Source organism: Rhinichthys klamathensis, unplaced genomic scaffold (assembly GCF_029890125.1).
Source record: "Rhinichthys klamathensis goyatoka isolate OS25496 unplaced genomic scaffold, OSU_Roscu_1.1 h1tg000040l_1, whole genome shotgun sequence".
In the NCBI taxonomy this organism is placed as follows: Eukaryota; Metazoa; Chordata; class Actinopteri; order Cypriniformes; family Leuciscidae; genus Rhinichthys; species Rhinichthys klamathensis.
Window position 1 is genome coordinate 13,867,501 of NW_026606587.1, and position 25,052 is coordinate 13,892,552.

Sequence of the window (25,052 nt, forward strand, 5' to 3'; positions counted from 1 at the left end):
CATCAACATTATAGCAAATAAAGGCTTGAAATATCTCACTTTGCATGTAATGAGTCTATATAATATATTAGTGTCACCTTTTAAGTTGAATTACTGAACTTTTGCACGATATTCTCATTTTTCGAGTTTCACCTGTACTGATTTCAACTTCCCTGCAACATCTGTGCTGTGATCCTCAAGAAAGCAAGGCAGTCGCGCTCGGGCTTGTGGAGAAGAGAAGGCAGAAACCAAGGCAAAACGGGGCCGATATGTTTTGACTACCACAAACATCTCTGGAACGATATACTCACTAGCATTGAAATGCTCAAAAGGAATGTCTTCAAAAACACGGAGAAAAGGTTCAATCTAAAAAGATATTTGCAAGTCACAGGAATGTCACCACAAGCACTAATCTGATTTGCAGGAATCCGGCACGAACAGCCATTTTAAAGTGGTCGCTTTTTCGGGCATACGTGAAATCAGAGTATTGTTTTTATAAAATTATAACGGCTTGAATTGAAATAAAATGAACAAGACACTTCTACCAATACAGTATGAAATATCAATCTCAGTTTAAATACCCCCCTCCCTGGTCACGTGATCGTCACCCTTTTGGTCCATGATTTTAGTTTTAGTCTTTCGAATCAGATATACGGGACCCGTTTGGCTCATCGAGGGCCGCTGATCTGCACTGCGGTGCGACTCCGATGAGGGGGATACATTGAGCGGCGCTAGATCATTTCGACGTAGTTTGCTGGGAACATCCCGAAATGTCCATCCGGACTGTATCCTCGCCACCAGCCTTCGTCGATCATCTCGATGCCGGTGATGATGTCATCCGGGTCAAACGAGATCTCGGTGTCATCAGCTGAGAACACACACACACACACATTAAGATCAGATTACAGATTAGATTTAATTTTAGTCATTTATAGCATCGGTTCCCAACAGGGGGGTCACGGCCCACAAGGGGGCCTCAGCGAGCTCTGTGGGGGGTCGCGTCATATTTTGAAAAGTTGAGCAAAAAAAAACTCCTTAACAGTCCTTAACTTTTTTTTTTTTAAAGCCCTTAACTTTTTTTTTTTTACCTACACACCAGTGTGAATATTTTTGTTTTTGCATTTCAAATAGGGCCAATATATAGGCTTATCCTAGGCTTACGTTTTTAAATTACAAAGGGCCTACTGATGTTTTTGTTATTGTATTTTCAATATTATAGGCTATTATTTGTGCATAAACATATCTGGTTATAGTAAACATACCGTTTATTTGAAAACAACATATTTTGTCATCCTTGCTGCAAGCTTACAAGAGCGATGATATCATTAAACGTGAAGGGGGGGGGGGGGGCTAAAATATTTTCTTGGCAAAAAGAGGGTCTCAGACAAAAAAAGGTTGGGAACTAGAGGTCTTCACAGTGCACCCGAGACCCGTCGACCCGGGTCTATATTTTAAATGATCAGCCGGGTCGGGTCCGAATCTATTACTTCGGGTCCCGGGTCTGTTTAACATTGTGTGTAATACCCGTGCGATCGGAGTCATCGGACTCGATCAGAGTCAGAATGAGTCAGCAGCACTGCTTGTGTTTTTTTGCAAACTTGTCAAATTAGGTAAAGAAAAGTGTGAGCCAAAAAAAAAAAAAAGAAAGCGATCTCACTCTCTCTTCCGTTAGAAGCAGAGCGCGCAGTCTCAAGCGTGTGTCATGTTTCTATGGCAACCAGAGCTTCCGCCAAACCGCACTTTACATTTTCTCCCATTTTTATAATAATATAAATGAACCGTCTTGTTTAATCTTAAAGTTTTGGTGGTCAGATTCAGACTCAATGCAGAGCAGAGAGCACAGATATGATAGCAAATAAATAACGTCAGCGGCCATGGCACTGAACGAGCAATCGTTATTATAGTTCAAAAGGCCAAACAGTTAAAGTTATTATGCGAGTTAACTCGAGTCAGAATGTACATGTGCAAAGTTGCATTTGTCATCCATCACCGTGACATCAAGTGGACTTTTAAAGGGGTCATATGGTACATGCACTTTTTCAAGTTGATTGTACTGAAATGTGTGTTGGCAGTGCCTGTACACAACCATCATATAATGATAAAAATCCATCCAGTGGTTTTGTTTTAATCTCCTTATATGTTTTCCCCTGCCTCAAATCGAGCCGTTCGACCGTGTGACGTCACACGGTCGGACGCCACTCCCGCGATTGTTGATTGATAGGCGCGTTTCAACACAGACCCGCCCTCGCTCGTCCTGTCAATCATAGTCTGTGCGGATCGGCGCGGTCATTGTTGATATGCTGGAGCACTGTCTATGAGCAGAATGGCTCTAAGCGATTGTGGTGTTCTGTTCTTGGGTGTAATAACGAACACAGCAGTCATTTTAATGTTCCTAAATCCGAACCGCTGAAGACGCAGTGGTTGAGTTTGTTTTCGAAGGGAATATTCCCCACGACCAACGTCAATGCTTTCATGTTTGCGCGAATCATTTCTCACCAGACTGCTTTATAAACGAGGATCAGTGTAAAGCTGGTTTTGCTAAGCAGCTGCTCCTGAATAAAGAATCGGTACCAGATATTCGTGTTCCTGCTGAACCTCTAGAACAACTGAAGTGAGTGTAACGTTTTATTAAACTTTATATTAATATTTATATCTTTGCAAATCGCTTCACGATGAATGAGTCTAAGGTTTACACTCAGGGTACATTACTGCATGTTTTCTATGTACGACGTTCTCCATATAATTCATAATCCCACGTTTATAATGAACAACACGTTATGGTATTGTGTTACAAACGTGTACGCACAGAACAGAGGGGCGGAGTGAGCAAAGCTCATGATCATTTAAAGTCATATGCACTGAAACGGCGTGCTGAAAACAGAGCTGTTTTTGACCAGGTAAAATAAGTGTTTTCTTACAATTCTAATGAGAATTTTTAATTAAAGTATATTAGAAACTTTTAATTTAGACCCTAAAGAATCATATTAGCTTGTACAAAAATGGCATTATATGACCCCTTTAAAGCTGAAATAATGAGTGGATTAAGCTTGGAATTACGAGAGAAATAACATGGATAGAACTTTCTTGTCGGTGGATTAATGCATCACAGTCAGTCAGGTAACGTTAACGTTACAAGGAAGTGAGACGACGGCTACTAAAATTAGGTAAGACAAAAAGTTTTATTTTTCGCAACTTGTGTGAAATAATATGTGACAATCGGGTCCAGTCAGGTTTGTGTCTTCCTGCCGGGTTCGGGTCCAGTTTTCAAATAATAGACGGGTCCAGGTCGGGTCCGGGTAGTACATTTATGGCATTTCTCGGATCTGCACGGGTCCGGGTCCAACTTTTGAAATAATAGACGGGTCCGGGTCGGTTCGGTGTAGCACATTACGGTTCTCTTCCGGTTCGGGCATGAATTTTTGGACCCGTGAAGACCTCTATTGGGAACCACTGATTTAAAGCACTTCAGTTTTGTAGGGCTGTAATCAACCAAACAAAATCTTGGTCGACTGAAGTCCTGAAATTTCGACTAGAAATCGACTAAAAACCCGGAAAAAAACGTTATGTGTTTCTGACGTCACAAACTACCTTGTAACCAATCAGATCAACGCGTGATCGTCAACGAGTGGATCTCTGAGCTGAGTGAGTTAGTGGAGGCGGGGCTTATTTGCATATTCATAGAACCACATAAGCCGCGTTTCCACCGCAATTGCCCGGAACAATTTGTCCCAGGAACTTTTTTCCCAGGAACTTTTTTTGCCCCAGACCGGTAGCTTTCTGCGTTTACATCGCGGTCTAAAGTACCGGGTAAACTGCGCGCGACTGCTCATTGCTTGCTTGTGACGGACAGTAGACTGTAAAAGACAGTAATCAGTTTTGAGCGCCACATTTATAATAAATATGGAAGAGATTCACACTGTGCTGCAGTTGTTTGAGATGTATTGGTTTACTAACCAGGTAATTAACAAAACGGCAGAAAAGAGACGAGCACTGATACTAAAGCGTGTTCAGAAAGCTCGTAATGCTAACGTTAGATCTAAAATTAGACAGCGTATGTTATCAGCTATTGCGGACATTGACCGTGGGAAGGCTGGGACGAACGCGCAGAAAATTTCTCTTACGCAAATACGCTTAATAAAGCCTGAATCTCGTCGTCGGTCCAGCTGCCTTTTTTATTTTTATTAAATTCCATATTTGCAGACAGACAACTCTTACTGCATGGAACTTCATTACTGCATGAAGCCACGAACTGCAATAGATTCTAAAAATTCCGGTTAAAATAAAATGCTGCGCGGAGTTATCCAATAATGCGGCGTGAACACAACCAATCAGCATGTTCAGCGCACAAGCCCCACCCGCGAAAGTTCCTGAACTTTGAAAAAGTACTACCTCGCGAGCAGGGACTTTCGGAGGGGGAAATATCTACCCGGAACTTCATTTAGACCCTGGTTCCTGCGGTGTAAACACACCGAGTACCAGGCCAAAGTTCCTAGTTCCTGGGTAAAGTTCCTGCGGTGGAAACGCGGCTATATACTAAATGAGGCAAGGCATGACGAAAAGTCGTTTAAATATGTCATTTTGGTGATCAAAGAGGAGTTTTAAGGGATACAATTATTGATACAGGGGGGCTTTAATATTTATTTATTTCAGGTCCTAGTTTAGGAACCGTGGTGTTGTGCTGCTTATAATTATCAAGCAGTAAAAACACCCCTTCCTGCCCAAAACAAGGCGTCTGTGGAGGAGAGTCTGAAACAAGGATTGAAAATATGCTGTCCCGCTCCACTTCAATCACAAACACAGAGTGGAAGGAGAATTAGGATTTGGCCAATTCACTCCGTGGTTACATGTGACTTTTAATTCCGACTATGATTACAATCTGGTTATAAGGGTCCATGTAAATGCAGCTTGTTTATCATATTAAAGCAATATTCACCGGCTTGGTAGTCGTACAGAGCCCTGGCGCAGACCCCGCGATCTTCTGCCGTCTCGTACGTTGTGTTCGGTTCCTCCACCTGTGAAAGATTCACAAATAACACAGCACACACACATTCAAATCACATACACTTAGAGCGATAGTTCAGCCAAAAATTTACATTCTGTCATTAATTACTCAGCCTCATCACGTGCCAAACCCCTGACCCGGACGAGTCAAACCCCTGACCCCGACTAGTCAAACCCCTGACCCCGACGAGTCAAACCCCTGACCCGGACGAGTCAAACCCCTGGCCCCGACTAGTCAAACCCCTGACCCGGACGAGTCAAACCCCTGACCCGGACTAGTCAAACCCCTGACCCGGACTAGTCAAACCCCTGACCCGGACTAGTCAAACCCCTGACCCGGACGAGTCAAACCCCTGACCCGACTAGTCAAACCCCTGACCCGGACGAGTCAAACCCCTGACCCGGACGAGTCAAACCCCTGACCCGGACGAGTCAAACCCCTGGCCCCGACTAGTCAAACCCCTGACCCCGACTAGTCAAACCCCTGACCCGGACGAGTCAAACCCCTGACCCCGACTAGTCAAACCCCTGACCCGGACGAGTCAAACCCCTGACCCCGACTAGTCAAACCCCTGACCCCGACTAGTCAAACCCCTGACCCGGACTAGTCAAACCCCTGGCCCCGACTAGTCAAACCCCTGACCCGGACGAGTCAAACCCCTGACCCGGACTAGTCAAACCCCTGACCCGGACGAGTCAAACCCCTGACCCGACTAGTCAAACCCCTGACCCCGACTAGTCAAACCCCTGAGCCCGACTAGTCAAACCCCTGAGCCCGACTAGTCAAACCCCTGACCCGGACTAGTCAAACCCCTGACCCGGACTAGTCAAACCCCTGACCCGGACTAGTCAAACCCCTGGCCCCGACTAGTCAAACCCCTGACCCGGACGAGTCAAACCCCTGACCCGGACTAGTCAAACCCCTGACCCGGACTAGTCAAACCCCTGACCCGGACTAGTCAAACCCCTGGCCCTGACTAGTCAAACCCCTGACCCGGACGAGTCAAACCCCTGACCCGGACTAGTCAAACCCCTGACCCGGACTAGTCAAACCCCTGACCCGGACTAGTCAAACCCCTGGCCCCGACTAGTCAAACCCCTGACCCGGACGAGTCAAACCCCTGACCCGGACGAGTCAAACCCCTGACCCGGACGAGTCAAACCCCTGGCCCCGACTAGTCAAACCCCTGACCCGGACGAGTCAAACCCCTGACCCGGACTAGTCAAACCCCTGACCCAGACGAGTCAAACCCCTGACCCGGACGAGTCAAACCCCTGGCCCCGACTAGTCAAACCCCTGACCCGGACGAGTCAAACCCCTGACCCGACTAGTCAAACCCCTGACCCAGACGAGTCAAACCCCTGACCCCGACTAGTCAAACCCCTGACCCCGACTAGTCAAACCCCTGACCCGGACGAGTCAAACCCCTGACCCCGACTAGTCAAACCCCTGAGCCCGACTAGTCAAACCCCTGACCCCGACGAGTCAAACCCCTGAGCCCGACTAGTCAAACCCCTGACCCCGACTAGTCAAACCCCTGACCCCGACTAGTCAAACCCCTGACCCCGACGAGTCAAACCCCTGACCCGGACGAGTCAAACCCCTGGCCCCGACGAGTCAAACCCCTGACCCGGACGAGTCAAACCCCTGACCCGGACGAGTCAAACCCCTGACCCGGACGAGTCAAACCCCTGGCCCCGACTAGTCAAACCCCTGACCCGGACGAGTCAAACCCCTGACCCGACTAGTCAAACCCCTGACCCAGACGAGTCAAACCCCTGACCCCGACTAGTCAAACCCCTGACCCCGACTAGTCAAACCCCTGACCCGGACTAGTCAAACCCCTGACCCCGACTAGTCAAACCCCTGACCCCGACTAGTCAAACCCCTGACCCGGACGAGTCAAACCCCTGACCCGGACGAGTCAAACCCCTGGCCCCGACCAGTCAAACCCCTGACCCGGACCAGTCAAACCCCTGACCCGGACGAGTCAAACCCCTGGCCCCGACTAGTCAAACCCCTGACCCGGACGAGTCAAACCCCTGACCCGACTAGTCAAACCCCTGACCCAGACGAGTCAAACCCCTGACCCCGACTAGTCAAACCCCTGACCCCGACTAGTCAAACCCCTGACCCGGACTAGTCAAACCCCTGACCCCGACGAGTCAAACCCCTGACCCGGACGAGTCAAACCCCTGGCCCCGACGAGTCAAACCCCTGACCCGGACTAGTCAAACCCCTGACCCGGACGAGTCAAACCCCTGACCCGGACGAGTCAAACCCCTGACCCGACTAGTCAAACCCCTGACCCAGACGAGTCAAACCCCTGACCCCGACTAGTCAAACCCCTGACCCCGACTAGTCAAACCCCTGACCCGGACTAGTCAAACCCCTGACCCCGACGAGTCAAACCCCTGACCCGGACGAGTCAAACCCCTGGCCCCGACGAGTCAAACCCCTGACCCGGACTAGTCAAACCCCTGACCCGGACGAGTCAAACCCCTGACCCGGACGAGTCAAACCCCTGGCCCCGACTAGTCAAACCCCTGACCCGGACGAGTCAAACCCCTGACCCGACTAGTCAAACCCCTGACCCAGACGAGTCAAACCCCTGACCCCGACTAGTCAAACCCCTGACCCCGACTAGTCAAACCCCTGACCCGGACGAGTCAAACCCCTGACCCGGACTAGTCAAACCCCTGACCCGGACTAGTCAAACCCCTGACCCGGACTAGTCAAACCCCTGGCCCCGACTAGTCAAACCCCTGACCCGGACGAGTCAAACCCCTGACCCGGACGAGTCAAACCCCTGACCCGGACGAGTCAAACCCCTGGCCCCGACTAGTCAAACCCCTGACCCGGACTAGTCAAACCCCTGACCCGGACGAGTCAAACCCCTGGCCCCGACTAGTCAAACCCCTGACCTGGACGAGTCAAACCCCTGACCCGACTAGTCAAACCCCTGAGCCCGACGAGTCAAACCCCTGAGCCCGACTAGTCAAACCCCTGACCCCGACTAGTCAAACCCCTGACCCCGACGAGTCAAACCCCTGACCCGGACGAGTCAAACCCCTGACCCGGACGAGTCAAACCCCTGACCCGGACGAGTCAAACCCCTGGCCCCGACTAGTCAAACCCCTGACCCGACTAGTCAAACCCCTGACCAGGACTAGTCAAACCCCTGACCCGGACTAGTCAAACCCCTGACCCCGACGAGTCAAACCCCTGACCCGGACGAGTCAAACCCCTGACCCGGACGAGTCAAACCCCTGACCCGGACCAGTCAAACCCCTGACCCCGACGAGTCAAACCTCTGACCCGGACGAGTCAAACCCCTGGCCCCGACTAGTCAAACCCCTGACCCGGACGAGTCAAACCCCTGACCCGGACTAGTCAAACCCCTGACCCGGACTAGTCAAACCCCTGACCCGGACGAGTCAAACCCCTGACCCGGACTAGTCAAACCCCTGACCCGACTAGTCAAACCCCTGATCCGGACTAGTCAAACCCCTGACCCGGACTAGTCAAACCCCTGACCCGACTAGTCAAACCCCTGACCCGGACGAGTCAAACCCCTGACCCGGACGAGTCAAACCCCTGACCCAGACGAGTCAAACCCCTGGCCCCGACTAGTCAAACCCCTGGCCCCGACTAGTCAAACCCCTGACCCGGACTAGTCAAACCCCTGACCCGACTAGTCAAACCCCTGACCCGACTAGTCAAACCCCTGACCCGGACGAGTCAAACCCCTGACCCGGACTAGTCAAACCCCTGACCCGACTAGTCAAACCCCTGACCCCGACGAGTCAAACCCCTGACCCCGACTAGTCAAACCCCTGACCCGGACTAGTCAAACCGCTGACCCAGACAAGTCAGTTAAGTATAAAAAATAAAATGCATAAATAAATGCAAACATACATGCCTACACATACACAAATAAATAAATAATTAATATGTCCAGCTGATATGTTCTATTGAAGTATCCGTCTCAGTAACAATACTTCATGGGTTCTTCAATGCATTTTTCTTATCTCAATTCACAATAATAATAATAATAATGTAAAATAACACTAAACACTCATATAATAACTTAATATTCACATGTAAGGCTTTGTATCTTCTAGGTTTTACACGTTTTGCTGCTGCTGTTATAATTCAGAAGTGGTTAGTTCTGGTACCTGTGGTGGTTCCTCATAGATGGCATCTGGTTCCACTACTGCTTCATATTGTGGCTGCTTTTGTTCTACAGGCTTTTCATAATTATCACTGACCGCTTGTACATCTGAGATATAAAAGACAAGAGTAATTATTTGCCGTCTCCTGTAACGGCACACCTTCCCCACAAGGTGGTGCTGACATTCAGCCGAGTGAGTGGCAAAAATAAGGGCTGATGATGACAAAATGACATGGAAATGAGACAGCGTAACAGCCAAACAGATGATGGGAGCTCATTGTGTGTGTGTGTGTGTGTGTGTGTGTGTACCCCACCTTCATACTCTGGCTCAGGTTCTGCCTCTGGTTCCACATACTGAGATCTGGGTTGTTCCTCAAAGCTGGCCTCTACTCAAAACACACACACACACACGCATGGAAACACACAGAATCACACACACATGCATGGTAACAAGCACACACTGGATCTGTGTTCTGACACACAGATGGGTAGAGTCAGAGTTTGAGGGCGGTATGACCAACATGTCACTGTACGACTGATGTTTTTAATATCAAAGTAACCATATAGATCACAATATAGTTATTTTACAAGAGATCTTCATCTCATTTGACTGTTTTATTTTTTTATTTGGAGCTTGACAGATGCAAATTGCAAAGTAAAAGATCATATTATTAATTACAGATGTTTGAAATCACACTTGTGATTAAAAAAAGAAAAGAAGGTTTAATCACATGATAATTATGAATTGACAAGCCATATCCAAACCCAAGTGGACTATAATTTTCTGGCACTGCAGAATAAAGATATATAATTTCTACATGTTGCACAGATTATAAATTACTGGTCAAAAGCTTGGGGTCAGTAAATATTTTTTGGGGGAAAGAAATCAATACTTTTATTCAGCAAGGATGTATTCAATTGATTGAAAGTGACAGTAAAAGACATTTATAATACATTTTTCTTTTTTACTTTCTATATCCATCAAAGAATCCTGGATTTTTTTAATACAGTTTCATAAAACTATGAAGCAGCACAACTGTTTTCAACATTGATAATCATAAATGTTTATTGAGCATCAAATCCTCATATTAGAGTGATTTCTGAAGGATCATCACCCAAACTTTAACAGTAGTGTACCATCATAACAGCCAGCCCTAGTTTGAGTCCATTAATCAATTTAAAGGGACAGTTCACAGAGAAATTAAAAGTGTGTCATTATTTACTCACCTTCATGTCATTCCAAAACTATATGAATTTCTTCCATGCAACACAAAAGGAGAATTTCTGAAGAATATTCTGGCCAGTGAAAGAGGACTGAGGCTTCAAGCTCCAAAATAACACACACAAAACTAGCAGCATGCACCATAAAGCATCATAACAATGGTCCATATGACTCGTGCACTATATTCCAAGTCCTTCTTGGCACGCTTGTGGAAAAGTAGCGATGCCTAATTCATGAATCATGACCTAACCATTCTTTTGAGTGTGATCTTTCCAATGAATCGTTTGATCCCATTCACAAAAGCAGCCAAATGATTAATTTTGGTTCTTTAGTTCAACTCACTCAGTCACAGCAATTAACAGCTCCCTCAAGCCTGGGAAGATAATAGACTTACGGCACTTTTCCACTGCGTGGTACGGCTCAGTACGGTTCGGCTCGCTTTAGCTCGGTTCGCTTTTCCACTGCAGTTAGTACCTCTTCAAAGTGGGTGGGATTATAGTCTGACCGTTATAGTTTATCCGCTCCTCGGCAACCAACGAGAGGAACGTCTGCACTTCGTCCACTGACCACGATTCAGCCATTTCTTTTTTGGAAGTTTTTTCTTTCTTTTTTCTTCAAGCAAGCAGTTTTAAAACCGGTGCGAGAGCGGTGTCTGTTACTGGCTATTTAATTCTAGCGGGTTTGATGTCTCGCAAATACAATGACGCTGGTAGTGACGATTCTGTCTGACCAATCAGTGATCTGCAGTGTGTTCACGGCACATTTTAGTAGGGCTGGGTATTGACACAAATTTCACAATTCGATTCAATTTCGATTCACAAGCTTGCAATTCGATTCCGATTCGATTCAATATTGATTATTTTGGATATCAGGTACAATACATGGCACATTTTCTCAAGGAAAAGAAATCTTTTAACTAATGCTGTAAACTATGGGAGTCAGTTGTAGCCTACTAGGCTTCATTAGCCTACTATAATATTGAAGGTAAAAATGAACTGATTTGTACACAAACACTTAAATTACACTCTTATTTATTTTTATAATAATAAAGTTATATGAAATATGAACATTTAAATGGTGGCGGTCATAAAAACTTGCCAGATTTATTCAAACATGCATTAAATATTGAAGAACATTAGAAATGATAATGAATATGTAATATGGTGCATATATTTAGCAAAATGCTCCTCTTTAGAGTGAATTTTTCTAGCTGACTAACGAGTTTATGGTCACATATGGTTTTTCTGAGGTAAATGTGACGTTACATGACATTGTTCACAAGTTGTTTTACTGACGTCTTTCCACGGTTGAAACACTGATTGAGCGATTCCATGTGACATGATATGGATTTCGATAAGTTGTACTCTATCTTTTAACACACTTTCAGACGTTCATTCATGTTTATTTCGCGCTGTAGCTGGTATTATTAAGGCGGAAGAGGAGATCATGTGCGCTCCGCTCTGCTGCTTCTCTTGAGCTGAGCTGAGCCAGAGCGATCTCACGCCACAGCGCCAAAACGGTATTTATGTTTTTGAATTTCGTAAGAAAATGGACGTAATTTGAAATTTGAGACTTTATTTAGTATCAATAGTAACAAAGCACAAAGATTATTGCGATTTATTGGATGGGATGCGCGCTACAATGTTCCATTCATTCATCAAATGAAAACAGGATGACTAATTGATTCTTGAGATTTAAGAATCGATATCGGTTTGTAAAAATAAGAATCGATTAATATCGAGAAATCGATATTTTTTACCCAGCCCTACATTTTAGTATTGGTACGGTACGCTTGGACCATTTAAGGCGAGCCGTACCGTACCATGTGGTGGAAAAGTGCCATTAGGGTACGTTTACATGACAACGATGCAGTAAAAACGGAAACGTTTTTCACGTACAAACGACAACTTTGTCAAAGCGCTTCTTGTTTACAAGGATCCGTGAAAACGACTAAATCGCTGTATTCTTGTAGGGCCCTATCTTGCACCCGGCGCAAATGACTTAGTACACTGACGCATGTATCATTCCTATTTTGCACCCGCGCAAAGCGGGCTTTTCCCTCCACAGACACACGTCGGTTAACTAAGAAATACACTTGCGCTCCCCGGGGCGGTTCAGCGCAAAGAGGAGGCGTGTTCCGGCGCAAACTTTCCCTCATGCTATTTTGCTGTTCTATAAAACAATTGCGCCACTGACCAGAAAAAACCTAGTCTAAAATCAGTGGCGCGTTGCGCATTGTTCATTATGCTATGTTAAGGGCGCATGCTTGGCCATAATCAATGTAGCGTGTGCACAACGCGCATACATGTTGATTCTCTCATCTAAGCAGCAGTTTTCATTTTTGCAAATCATACATTATTACGATAGATAGATAGATAGATAGATAGATAGATAGATAGATAGATAGATAGATAGATAATTTATTATAAAAGCATACATGTAGCTTACACATTTACCCAAATTATCATACGCCTGTTTAACAGAAGTTAATTTGGGTGGGTTTCTCCATCCCCAACGTCACTTCTCTGTGTTTTACGGCCCTGACGAGAATGTTGCTCTCCTCGGCTGTGAACCGCTCCTGGCGCGCGCCTGGCAAATCCGCCGTTATAATAGGAATCCGCTTTAGAACAAGCGCGCCTGCTCTTAAAGGGAATGTGAGATGACGCTCTGATTGGTTTATTTCACGTTACGCCCAAACCACACCTATGAATAATGAAGCTACTTCAGACCAACCCCTTTTAGATTTGCGCCAGGCGCAAGAGGCATTTATCCCGCCGGGAAAATAGCAACAGCGCCGGGATCCGCCCACAAAGTTACTTGCGCTTTGACACTTGCGTTTCAGATCGTTAAAATAGGGCCCGTAATGCGCATGACGTCACCGTTTTCACAAATTCATGTTTTTGTAGTTTACATGTAGATGATAACGGTATTGTTTTCAAAAACCTGCACTATGAAATCTGATCTCAAAAGCTTGCGTTTTCAGGCCCCCAAAACGCCTTTATCGTGTAAATGAATGGCGCATAAAAAGTTCTCAAGTATTTTTTGCTGAAACCGATGTAGTGTAAACGACCCCTCAGGGCCAAATTAGAAAGACCACAAAAAGCCCCGATGGGAGTGTACAGATCTGCGAGCGAATCGCCTGATGCACACATTAAAGAACACAGACGCAGCAGTTCATTTCAATAACGACCCACGCTCATTTGCACTGGGCCACAAACAAGCAGAGGCGGAGATAATCAGGTGCGGGTGATTAACACAGACGCAGCAGAAATAACGTGGCTTGGCAAGCTATATGTTCAGATAACATCTTCTTCAGATAACACGAGTGGAGAATATCCTCTCTCTTTATCACCATCGCAGCATGTCAAGCGCAAAATGGGTTAAGACATGCTTTTTAAAAACATGCATTGCATAATGGTGCAAATACCATTAGACTGACTACTGCAAACCTTATTAAATCACAGTGCATGATGCATGAAGTCTCTCCTCATACATTTAGCATCTGAAAGGGAAACTCCTACAATTGCATATGCAATAAGCCTGTTCACGCCTTTTCATACCTAATATTTCACTGCGTGTCTTTAGTAAATCCTGACAGTAGTTTTTAACGTCAAACGAGTTAGTAAATCTAGCCCTTTTCCCTTCTTGATCTTAATACATCTTACATTTAAATCTATGCGCGCACAAAACCATCAGAATGACTTCAGGAGACTCGAAATCAAATCCTCTGAAGCTTGAATGTGCCTGTCCTTCATTCACTTGCTTTATAATGAAAAGAGTGGCCATGATACTCTTCAAACATTCACCTTTTGTGTGAAGTGAACTGTTCCTTTAAGTCCACAAGGCAAACACACAGCAAGCTGTTCAGACACGCTCACACACTGAAAATCAAATCCAAACCCCTTTGTATTGAGGTGTAAGGTAGAATGATACAGCAAGCATGAGGAAAGTGGTTAGATGTTAGGTGAGAGACATGAAAGCACCACACAAAGAGGCAGAGTGTGTGTGTGTGTGTGTGTGTGTGAGCATGTAGATAGTTAACACACCAAACCTTTCCCAGTGTGAGATAAGTGTGTGTTTATGTACCTCTGGCTTGTAAAGGTGAGGCCTGACGCACAGGAGAGCGAAATGGCTCTGGGTCACATGACTGCTTGGACAGAAAAGGGCTGTTCAACCGCCCTGAGACACACAGAACAGAGAACGACAAAGAGAGAAACCCAAGCTGACAGATGGCTGACGGTGTTAGAGACCACAAACGTTGTTTTAGACAGAAGATCTGCAGGGTGTTTAATGACAGTGTCGAGTTTCAGACAGACGAACGTGGTTGAAATGGCCAGAGAAAAACGGGAGCATGGGAAATACCACAGAACATCCCACATTCAGGAGTTAGCTGTTGCATGCACTGGAAAATACCTCCTATCTGACAGAGAAAACTACATGAAACGTGACCCACATAGCAAAAGTGGAAGCTAAATATAACATGCAAATACTGTGGCATTTAAATAAAACACTTCCTATAGTGTAAATTGTGCTTGTAGAGATCTTATCAAGACAGCGCTGTGCACATTTGAAATCAAGACTGTATTGATTTATTATCCTGCAGAGATATAAAGCTTTATATTTATAACCACTAATCATCTCAGTTTGTATATTCTATATATTTATACAGATTCATTACTATACATATCATTACTAGTTTTTAAATATATAATAATAATAATATACTTATATATATATATATAATATAAATCATACAAATATAAATACATGTCATATAATTAGAGTTATATATTTACAGTTATATTTAAACAGATGTACAACTATATATTAGTAGATATACATTTTAAAAAGTATATAAAAATACATTTTTAATTATATTCAAGCCAAAATTTATTTATACAGTAGTAGTTTAATGACCCTACAAGTTTAATTAAACCATCAAAATATTAGGCAAATATTTTATATATTTTATAACAACAAAACTTTTGTGTTTTGTTCTTGGTTATTGGGTTTATCTGACAACATTATTTGGCAAACTACAGCTACAGGTTTTATTTTACTATGCAAAAAAAGTTCTCTCATTGGTTCTCTCGTTTTTTTATCAGATAAATCATATTTATACAAGCAGATAAATTATATATTTAAAGTTAGATATTTACAGTTATTTATACAAATGTAATACTATATATTATTTGCACTATATACACTGATACAGTTATAAATATATATATACACTGTATATGTAAATACACACTGATATACTTTTAGATGTTACATTTCTTTATTCTCTATATTCTCTTATATTTAAATTACTAGTCTCTCTCTATATATATCTTGTTAAAAGGAGCAAATAAATATATACATACAGTGTATATATATATATATATATATATATATATAGTGTGTATATATATACCTTGTGAGATGTATACAGTGTATGTATATACATATATACACTCACCGGCCACTTTATTAGGTACACCTGTCCAACTGCTCGTTAACACTTAATTTCTAAGCAGCCAATCACATGGCGGCAACTCAGTGCATTTAGGCATGTAGACATGGTCAAGACAATCTCCTGCAGTTCAAACCAAGCATCAGTATGGGGAAGAAAGTTGATTTGAGTGACTTTGAACGTGGCATGATTGTTGGTGCCAGAAGGGCTGGTCTGAGTATTTCAGAAACTGCTAATCTACTGGGATTTTCACGCACTACCATCTCTAGGGTTTACAGAGAATGGTCCGAAAAAGAAAAAACATCTAGTGAGCGGCAGTTCTGTGGGCGGAAATGCCTTGTTGATGCCAGAGGTCAGAGGAGAATGGCCAGACTGGTTCGAGCTGATAGAAGGGCAACAGTGACTGAAATAACCACTCGTTACAACCGAGGTATGCAGCAAAGCATTTGTGAAGCCACAACACGCACAACCTTGAGGCGGATGGGCTACAACAGCAGAAGACCCCACCGGGTACCACTCATCTCCACTACAAATAGGAAAAAGAGGCTACAATTTGCAAGAGCTCACCAAAATTGAACAGTTGAAGACTGGAAAAATGTTGCCTGGTCTGATGAGTCTCGATTTCTGTTGAGACATTCAGATGTTAGAGTCAGAATTTGGCGTAAACAGAATGAGAACATGGAACCATCATGCCTTGTTACCACTGTGCAGGCTGGTGGTGGTGGTGGTGTAATGGTGTGGGGGATGTTTTCCTGGCACACTTTAGGCCCCTTAGTGCCAATTGGGCATCGTTTAAATGCCACGGCCTACCTGAGCATTGTTTCTGACCATGTCCATCCCTTTATGGCCACCATGTACCCATCCTCTGATGGCTACTTCCACCATGTCACAAAGCTCTAATCATTTCAAATTGGTTTCTTGAACATGACAATGAGTTCACTGTACTAAAATGGCCTCCACAGTCACCAGATCTCAACCCAATAGAGCATCTTTGGGATGTGGTGGAACGGGAGATTCGCATCATGGATGTGCAGCCGACAAATCTGCGGCAACTGTGTGATGCCATCATGTCAATATGGACCAAACTCCCTGAGGAATGCTTCCAGCACCTTGTTGAATCTATGCCACGAAGAATTGAGGCAGTTCTGAAGGCAAAAGGGGGTCCAACCCGTTACTAGCATGGGGTACCTAATAAAGTGGCCGGTGAGTGTATATATATGCATGTAGACTAACATTTTTTTACTCATATAGTGTATGCGTGTGTTAGCTTAAGCATGTGAACAGATAAATGGTACCTGGTTTTGGACTGAGTTGAGAGTTGTCTTTGTTAGAAGTGTTGATGCCCATTTCTCTCTGTTTGAACATTTCTCTGGGATTAACGGAGCGCTGGGAAACGAGAGACGCAGCTTCCTGTTACAAATACACACACACAAACATTAACGACTATCATTAACGAGTATCACGACTGATAACACTGATGACAGTACATGGAGAAGATAAGAGCCAGGGATCCAAAGTGGTTATATACTGAAAGTGGAAAACAGGAGAACAGCGAGAGAACTGGGCGAAATCCCAATCTACAAACCACCCATGCTATGGTTTAAGTATGCGTGACTGGCATTATTGCATCCTGGATCTACATAATGTCCAAAATAGCACTTGGGCGGTATAATAGATTCTACATTGCATCATGCATGCTTTTGTGCTAATACAGGTGAAACTCGAAATATTAGAATATCGTGCAAAAGTTCATTTATTTCAGTAATTCAACTTAAAAGGTGAAACTAATATAGACTCATTACATGCAAAGTGAGATATTTCAAGCCTTTATTTGTTATAGTTTTGATGATTATGGCTTACAGCTTATGAAAACCCCAAATTCAAAATTAGAATATTGTGAAAAGGTTTTGCTGTAAGCCATAATCATCAAAATTATAACACATAAAGGCTTGAAATATCTCACTTTGCATGTAATGAGTCTATATAATATATTAGTTTAAGTTGAATTACTGAAATAAATGAACTTTTGCATGATATTCTAATATTTCGAGTTTCACCTGTATTGCCAAAACAAGCATACTGGTTTGCAACATTTCGCTGATTCGATTCGATTGAATAATAAATTGAATGCTTCATTCTACATAAGTGCGTATTTTCCCAAATGTTTTTACAAACTATGTACTGACAAATTAGCATTCGTGGCCGGAACAAACAGGTTTATAAACTGGGATTAAGCCAGAAAAGCTATCAGCCTGTATAAAGAAAGCAGAAAGTCAGAAGTCCTTCAGTCCAGGGCCAGAAGAGATGTTTGATACTTCCTCCCACTCACGTTGGCTTTTTCCACCGACTCTCCACGTTTAAAGGGTTTCTGCTGCGCCTGCTTCTTCTCCTCCTCCTCCTCCTCCTGATGGACAGCAGCACACTTTGACTCTTACATACTTGATTCCGTTACAAAGCCTAGTTTTGAGGTATCATATTTGATTTTGCTGTCTAATAAGATGCTTTCTTCCAAACTTTTGCACGATATTCTAATTTTTCACCTGTAAATGAGGGCTTTGTATCAAAACCTGTTGCGATGCTAACACAGAGAGTATGCTATCGAGGTAGGTAATAATACCAGCCGTGATTTCTGATTTAATCAGCTTGCAGATCGGGCGCTCAGACCTGTGTGAACTGTGAGTCTCCAGTGCATATGGTCAAAACACAAAACCACAGATGCTGCACGTCACATATTTCTGTCACAGCGAATATATTTTGGAAATGTGGTTTGAAGATTATCAATGTGGACATAGAAGTGTTAAGATGCTAACTGAAGAACGGTGGGTTTAGACAACCACACTATGCTGAAAAAAGGGAAGTTGTTGTTGTTGTGGTCATTGAATTATAGACATTGGGCAGGATGACATGCAATTGTAGAATTGTGACTATGATAATGACTGGCTATGGTGTTTATAATAGGGTTGATATATGTGCGTGGCTATTAGTGGGTCGGACTGCTTTATGTTCTCTACATGTGAGATTGACATATAAACACTTTTGGGTGAGTTGCTGTAAAAAGGTCATTACTGCTAGCTACTACATCTTGATACCGGTTACTCTCTCTGAAAAGTAGTGCATTACTAATTACTTTCTAAATCCCTTGTTAACCTCGACCAGCTGAACAACACGAGGATAGACATGAAACTGCTCTTTTAATTCTTTCAAATGAATAGTAAAAAAAATAGCAAAAATGATTCTTGAGGTTACATGAATTTTGATGTTAAATCCACTCTTGTTTTATATTAAATGACAGTTATTAAAGTCCTCCTGTGGTGAAAATCCAGCTTTTAATGTTGTTTATGTGTCTATGTGGTGTTTTTAATATGGTTTAAGGCAAACCATGTGTAAATTCATAAGTCGACAGCATTGCTGAGTATTTTCTGCTTAAAACTGCAGTGAACCAAAGACAGTCTCAAAAACACAGTTTGAAATCGCTGGTGTTTCTGACGTCACAAACGACCTTGTAACCAATCAGATCAACGTGTGATCGTCAACCAGTGGATCTCTGAGCTGAGTGAGTGAGTGGAGGCGGGGCTCATTTGCATATTCATAGAACCGCGTATACTAAATGAGGCAAGGGTGTCGAGTTACATTCAAGATATTTTAAGACATGATTTTTTCAAGAAAAAAAACGTTTAAATCTGTCATTTTGGTGATCAAAGATGATTTTAAGGGGAAAAAATATTTTCTACAGGGGAACTTTAAATACTCAGTAATGCATTACACCCAACACTGCAGATAAACATGGAGTAATGCGAAAATATAAAGCATGACATGTTCCAAATAAGTCGAGGTGAGAAAGAAACCTGTACATTTTGCATTGTTCTCAGAATTAAGATTTCAGATCGATCTGCTCATAAACATCTAGAAAAACGTCCTGCTTTACAATTGATCAAACTTTCTCTTTTTGTCTAAGTTGGTGGATTGTAGTCAGAATAAATCGCTGATCAGATTTGAATGCCTAAAAGTGTTTTCAGAAACAAGAGGTTAGTTAATTCTTCTAAACTTCTCCTCAAATCCTGTTCTAGCTAAAGAGTGGTGGAGGTGTGACATCACTTTTTATAAACGGACTACACCACGGTCCCCCGAAACGAATTCAACACCACCATCACTAAACTTCCAACTCTTTCTATTATTATTATTATTATCTAAAAACATTTTCCTAGAACATTTGAGATTGAATAGCACAATTATAAGCATAAGGATGCTGTAAAAGCGTTTAGCTGTTCGGCGTGATGATGTTTAATCTCCTCGACAGCCTCTGTAGTCGCATTAGCTACTTGTTAGCAACCGCCTTTTTCAAAACACGTAACAGCTTGAAAAAAAAAAAGCTGGTAATAGGTAATATTGATGTATTTTATGTCGTGGAATAAAACGTGAAAGTGTCTTGAGCTTGAGTTCACACAGACCTTATTTCATTTAACCCATTCAAAAAACCCATTGACTTAACCGGAAGTGCTAAAATGCTAACTAAAATGCTGCGTTCTGGCCTACAAAGTGATGTCATACCAGAACCACTATATATTAGTTTGATTTGAAAGTTAATCACCTTTCAACAGTCTCTAGATATTGAAATATCCAAAGAGTGACAAAAGTAGTTCAGTGTGTTTTTGTGCTAGCATGAAGGCTTCAAACATATTGCGGCTTCTCCACAGGAACCATGTCAGAACATGTCCAGAGTGGCGATGTGTGGATTTAAATAACCACACAGGTGTGTGTGTGTGTGTGTGTGTGTGTGAGAGTGTGTGTGCCGCTCACCCACTGCTGTTTCTGCTGGCCTTGATTATCCACGTCCTGCTTCTGTTGGTACTTTCTATTACACAAACACATTTACACTTAGCAGGCGCTATTCAGTTGGCTCGTAACTTTATACTTTATACACTTATAACTTTATATAAGTGCAACATGGTTTGAAATCGAATTGTAAAAATGACCCTAGCTGATCTCATTGATAGTCCACCAAAAAATGAAACTAAACCTGTGTTGTTCTTAACCTGTATGACTTTCTTTCTTCTGCGTGACACAAAAGAACATATTTTGAAGAATGCTGGAAACCAAACAGTTTCGGGTCCCATTGACTTCCATTGTGTTTTTTGTACGGAAGTAAATGGGAACCGAAAATGTTCTTCAAAATATGTTCTTTTGTGTCACCTAGAAGAAAGAAAGTCACACAGGTTTAAATGAGTGAGACGTTTAATTTTTTGGTGGACTATCAATCCACGTTTGTCCTCCACAGAACAAAGAAAGTCATACAGGTTTGGAAGGAGTGAGTAAATGATTTTTGGGTGAACCATCCCTCAAACACACGAGACGTTTGTCTGCGCACACTGACCTGACTTCATCGATCTCTGACGCCCTCTCTTTGGCTTTCTTGTCCCGTAACTCGGCCTCCTTCACCTCTCGGTCCTTCCTTTCTTTTTCCAGCCGCTGCCTCTCATCCGATGCCCTTCTCCTCTCCTCCTGGAGACGCTTCTCCTCGTCTTTCTGAGAAAGAGACAAAAGCATTGAGCTGAACAGAAATAGTTCAAATATAAAAGGCAGAATGAGAATATGGCTGTATGATCATGAAAAAACTAATTATACAGGTGCTGGTCAACGAATTAGAATTATTTTAAATAGTGCAATCATGAAATTCTTTGAATGCATTTTTTGTGCAGAAAGCAAATCAGGTGTTCACCGCACCTGTCCTACTCGTTAGACTAATCACAGAACTCGTTATCTGGAAAAAAATTTGCTCAGCTGAGCTTTCCAAAAGGCCCATTTAGGCCATTTAACTGTGACACTGTTGTTTTATTGAATTAGAATAATGGTGAAAGCGTTTCATTGAATTAGAATAAATGCTCAAATTTTTGTTTTCTGTGAAGAGTGTTCACTGTGCAGTATAAAGTCAGGGTTGAGTAGAATTTCTAAGTTGTAAAATCAATCATGGGTAAGCAGCGCGACCTCTCAACCGGAATAGTGGCTCAAATTCAAGCCCTTCGCCAACAAGGCTTGACCCAAACTAAAATTGCTGAGCAGCTCGGCATCAGCCAGTCTTCCGTCTGCAAAGCTCTCAAGAAAAACTGCAGCAAGCGCACCAACTGTTCCGGCGTCCGAAAAACTTCTGCTCGCGACAACAAGCAGCTGAGAAAGATCGCAGTCAGCAACCGGTTCAAGTCCACTTCCGAGCTCACCGACTTGTGGAACAAGCAGACCGGCGCTGACGTCTCCAGATCAACCACTTACCGTCGTCTGCGCGAACTCGGCTTCAAATCTCGCGTTCCAGCAGTAAAACCGATGCTGAACAAGAAACAAATGGTGAAACGGCTGAAGTGGGCCAAAGAACACGGCGAGTGGACAGCTGAAGACTGGCAGAAAGTGGTCTTCAGTGACGAATCACGCTTCTGCATCTCCTTCGGTGACCAAGGTCCTCGTGTCTGGCGTCGTGGTGGCGAAACCTACAACCACGAGTGCGTGAAAAGATCCGTCAAGTTTCCCCAGAGCGTTATGGTCTGGGGATGCATGTCCGCTCGAGGTGTAGGGAAACTCTGCTTCCTCAAGAAGACTGTCAATGCTGCCGTTTATCAAGATGTTCTGGAAACGTTCCTGATTCCGACTGTTGAGGAACAGTTCGGCGAAGAAGACTTCATATTTCAACAGGATCTTGCACCGGCTCATGCGGCAAAGTCGACCAAAGATTGGTTCACTAAAAAACAGCTTGAAGTTTTGGCATGGCCGGCCAACTCGCCTGACCTCAATGTCATTGAAAGCCTTTGGGCCATCGTCAAGCGGAAAATTCGCGACAGAAAGCCTACTACGCTGGACCAACTGAAGCAGAACATCGCCACTGCCTGGGAAGCTGTGAGTGCGGAAACTTGCGACAAGCTGGTCAAATCAATGCCGCGGAGACTTCAGGCAGTCATACAAGCCAAAGGGGCAGCCACAAAATACTGAGAAAGTGATGATTGTAATTATAATAAAAATTATTGCAATTCAATGAAACGCTTTCACCATTATTCTAATTCAATAAAACAACAGTGTCACAGTTATATGGCCTAAATGGGCCTTTTGGAAAGCTCAGCTGAGCAAATTTTTTTCCAGATAACGAGTTCTGTCATTAGTCTAACGAGTAGGACAGGTGCGGTGAACACCTGATTTGCTTTCTGCACAAAAAATGCATTCAAAGAATTTCATGATTGCACTATTTAAAATAATTCTAATTCGTTGACCAGCACCTGTATGTAAACTAATCTTGATTCTCTAAGCAATATCACAATAATACACAGTGTTTTTGTCCCAAATAGCATGAGTCCAAATGTGATATTGATTTTATACAACAGTTCAATAAATAAGAAGATAATATTTGTTATATTTTAGACACAATTTTGTCTGTTTTGTTATGGTCTCCGTTTTGGCTATGAAAATATTACTTAAAGCCAGAGCAGAACTGTTGTAACAGTGAATGAATGAATTCTCGTTTTGAGCGAATCAATCGTGTGAATGATTCAATGATTCAATGACTCAATCATAAAGAGAGCCATTTACTTCATTGCTGAATGAATCAGACATTTGAACGAATCAAATGAATGACTTGGTCCATTTACCGCCACCTTTTTTTTAATATATCATATTTTGGGGACAGTTTGCCCAAATATGATTTATTTATTTACACTTAGTCTCCATGTCGTTTCAAACCTGTATGGCTTTCTTTGTTGCGGAACATAAAAGAAAATATTTTTTTCAAAGAATTTGGTCTGTAAATATATTTAAATATTAAAATAAAAATAAAAATCACGGCAATTTTAGCCCAAACATTTATGTGTAATAAATTAAATATTTCTTCCTTAAGCTACTCTTTGTAATGTCTATTTGATGCTTTTCTCGTTTTACACAATAATGACTTTAAATGATCTTTTAGGGGGAATTTCTCAGCCATTTTTGATGTGATTAATTAATTGCGTGATGTGCCGATTAATTAGATAAAAAAAAACTTTTAACGCTTGACAGCCCTACGTGAAAATTTAAAAAAGACAAATTCACACCATCAACAACGTTTTTTTTTTTCCCTTTTAAGAAGCTGGATAATAAATTAAAGCCTACCTCGTTTATCGTTAACTGATAATGGATAAAACTGGATAAACGAGGTAGGCGAATTATAGAAATGTGATTTCTAGACTTGGAGAAGTCATGTAAATTAATTTTAAAAAATAATCTACACAGGGACTTATATATATTCTAAAGAATATACATTTTTCTATTAATGACAAACTCAAAAAAATGGGTACGAGTATGGATAAAATATTGGTAAAAATCCATGAGTAAAAAATATTTTGAAAAGATTATATCCTTATCTAGTAAAACATAAACTGGAAAAGTAATGGAGCCTTCAAATATTGGAGTCAAAAAGCTTGAGAATTGCATTAAAATGCTTATTTTGTCTGAGGCAACTGCACAACATACTTTCGCCATGTAAGCTTTACCTCTGCTTGGGCCCAGAAAGTGTCTTTGTTGGTTCTCTTGATTTCAGACATGGCGTTAGTCTTCTGGTAAACAGATCCCTGTATGGAAAAAACAATGATTGGTTAATTATAATAAGTCCAGACGGAATTTTTAAACTTTGCATTCTCTGTGCTGATTTCAGTGGAAAGGTTCTGTGGAATGAAACTGAACATATTAATATATATATATATATATATATATATATATATATATATATATATATATATATATATATATATATATATAAAAATCAGAGCTGAGAGTGACACTCTTATAGCTGAAAGCATAAGCCAAAATATTTAAAGGGATACTTCAGGATTTAGCATTAAGCTTTGTATTAGTAGGAAACCTGTAGTATTTTCAAATTACCGTGCTTTCCACCGTCATATCCCGCTGAGACGAGAGATTTATGTATTTTTTGTCTGGAAAAAATCCTCCGATGATGCAAAAATCGTCACTTTGCGTCATCTGAGGATTTTTTGGCCAGAGGCTAAAGACTACAGTCAGTAGTAGGGGCTGTCCTGCATGTTCTCAACCCGCCCATAGAGGCTGGGATCTCACTCACAGAATGTACACACAGTGTCAGCCATCTTTGTTTGGAAGCTAAGCTAGCAGGCTCTTGTTCTGTGTCGAAAGCCGAGTAGTAGGGGTTACCATCCTCTTTTTCCCGGACATGTCCGACCGTCGATGTCCGGGATTCAGC

General features: G+C 42.6%; 1 protein-coding gene across 8 annotated transcripts in view; it reads right to left on the reverse strand.

Annotated features, from left to right (window-relative positions):
* Positions 1 to 324: 324 nt before the first annotated feature.
* dbnlb (drebrin-like b) overlaps positions 325 to 25,052 on the reverse strand; it is a 43,847-nt gene continuing 19,119 nt past the window's right edge. The window contains exons 6-15 of one of the 8 annotated variants that reach the window (XM_056246904.1): positions 24,331 to 24,408; positions 21,204 to 21,355; positions 20,630 to 20,684; positions 18,162 to 18,224; positions 17,128 to 17,242; positions 14,464 to 14,556; positions 9,470 to 9,541; positions 9,160 to 9,263; positions 4,913 to 4,991; positions 325 to 847 (exon numbers count right to left, since the gene is read on the reverse strand). In XM_056246904.1, coding sequence (XP_056102879.1) covers positions 711 to 847; positions 4,913 to 4,991; positions 9,160 to 9,263; positions 9,470 to 9,541; positions 14,464 to 14,556; positions 17,128 to 17,242; positions 18,162 to 18,224; positions 20,630 to 20,684; positions 21,204 to 21,355; positions 24,331 to 24,408 — 948 coding nt within the window. In that variant the 3' untranslated portion in view covers positions 325 to 710. Of the gene's footprint in view, positions 848 to 4,912; positions 4,992 to 9,159; positions 9,264 to 9,469; positions 9,542 to 14,463; positions 14,557 to 17,127; positions 17,243 to 18,161; positions 18,231 to 20,629; positions 20,685 to 21,203; positions 21,356 to 24,330; positions 24,409 to 25,052 lie in introns of all 8 variants that reach the window. The other 7 variants (XM_056246903.1, XM_056246905.1, XM_056246906.1 and 4 more) reach the window with 7 other exon arrangements.